The 1,420-nt window shown below is 43.9% G+C and overlaps 1 protein-coding gene across 1 annotated transcript in view; it reads right to left on the bottom strand.

Moving 5' to 3' along the window:
• The window catches only part of UTP11 (UTP11 small subunit processome component), a gene marked incomplete at its 5' end in the record, with an annotated part of 4,584 nt that extends 3,165 nt beyond the window's left edge, over window positions 1-1,419 (bottom strand). The window contains 3 exons of the mRNA XM_085311110.1: window positions 51-144; window positions 856-969; window positions 1,198-1,419. Of these exons, the coding sequence (XP_085167236.1) occupies window positions 51-144; window positions 856-969; window positions 1,198-1,419 (430 nt within the window). The remainder of the gene's footprint in view (window positions 1-50; window positions 145-855; window positions 970-1,197) is intronic.
• Window position 1,420: the final 1 nt, after the last annotated feature.

Here is a 1,420-nt window from a genome sequence, read left to right as displayed (position 1 = left end):
ATTAAAAAAAAAAAAAAAAAAAGTTCAGACAAAGGCTTTATGTATCTTACCTTCTTTTTTGGTATCAAAGAAGAACACATGCTTGTTGGGCTGCTTCCCCTCAGCATCCAGGAGATGGAGCTCCGACTTCAGCCTTTCAATTTTCTGCAGAAAGGAAAAGTTGATCTCAGTTTTGCTGAGTATCTGTAACAAGGTGAATCTGAAAAAGATCTGTCTTCTTTTTCAGTCTTCTTTAAACATACTTAGTCTATATTTATGTTGTCTCCTCAAAACCTTCTCAGATTGAGGTTAACAGTAATTTCTAGTACTACCCAGCCAAATATGCACAAATCATTTTTCAAACATGTGTAACTTACCTTGATATCAGACAAAACAGAAAGGATTACCTTGAAAGTGCTAGCAAAAGTCTGAAGGAAAATCCAAAGCTGAATTTATTTAGCTTTGATTAAGTATGTTGACCACATTGTTTAATGTAGTTCCACTAATGGTAACATGTGGACCAATACCAGGGAATAAATCATTTTCAGAAGTTGTCAAATGTGTACTGTCTGCCTAGAATATTCAACCTATTTCAGTAACAATAATCCTCTATGCTTGTTAAATATGAGAAAAAAAGTGTTTAACATCTGAAATTTGCGCAGAAATTTGCCTTATTTTAGGACATCCAATATACAGTGAGGTTTTTAGTACAGGTTACACCCTGAGGATCCATACAGAACTCCACTGACATTTTCACCTGTCATTTCTGGTATTACACAAACCCAATTTCACCAACCATAAACACAAACAGCCAACAACCACAAAAAAATAAAGTTCCTCAGCCAATTGAGGAACACTGAAAAAACAAAGTATTACCTTGGCTTCTGCCACTCTTTTCATTTCCACATACTTGAGATCCTGCGTCCTCATCACTTTCACTTGTTCAGGGGTCACCTCATCCTTTGGCTGCTTAATTACATGAACTCCATCCTAAAACCAGATGGCAGACTGTACTCAGAAGTGCGGGTGTCTCCCCTGCCGCAGCGAGCTCTCACAGAAAGCAGAAGGCCTCTGCTGTCCGGTGCCCACAGATGCTCTCCCTTCTCCCAAGTCTCTCAATTGTGCCAAACCTTCTACGCTGGTAACTAACCCACACATTAAAATGGAAACAAGAGAGGAAAAGGCGGGAGCGACCCGTCGCAGCGCCTCAGGTCTCACCTGCAGCTTGGTGTGCGTCATCTGGAAGTAGAACTCATCGGGGTTCTTGTCCAGCGCCTTCTTCTGCAGCGCCCGCAGGGCCTCCTGCTTCTTGTGGTAGTCGCTGGAGGTGGCACGGCGAGTGATCAGGCCGCCGCAGGGCTGCGGAAGGGCCTCACCGCAGGGCGCAGGCCAGGGGTTGGGAGAGGGTCCAGGGGCTGGAGGTTCAGGGCTAGGGGCCGGG

This window comes from Rhea americana, unplaced genomic scaffold, assembly GCF_003343005.1.
Source record: "Rhea americana isolate MKP2758 unplaced genomic scaffold, rheAme1 scaffold_331, whole genome shotgun sequence".
Taxonomy (NCBI): domain Eukaryota; kingdom Metazoa; phylum Chordata; class Aves; order Rheiformes; family Rheidae; genus Rhea; species Rhea americana.
This window is presented reverse-complemented; position numbering and strand designations above follow the sequence as displayed.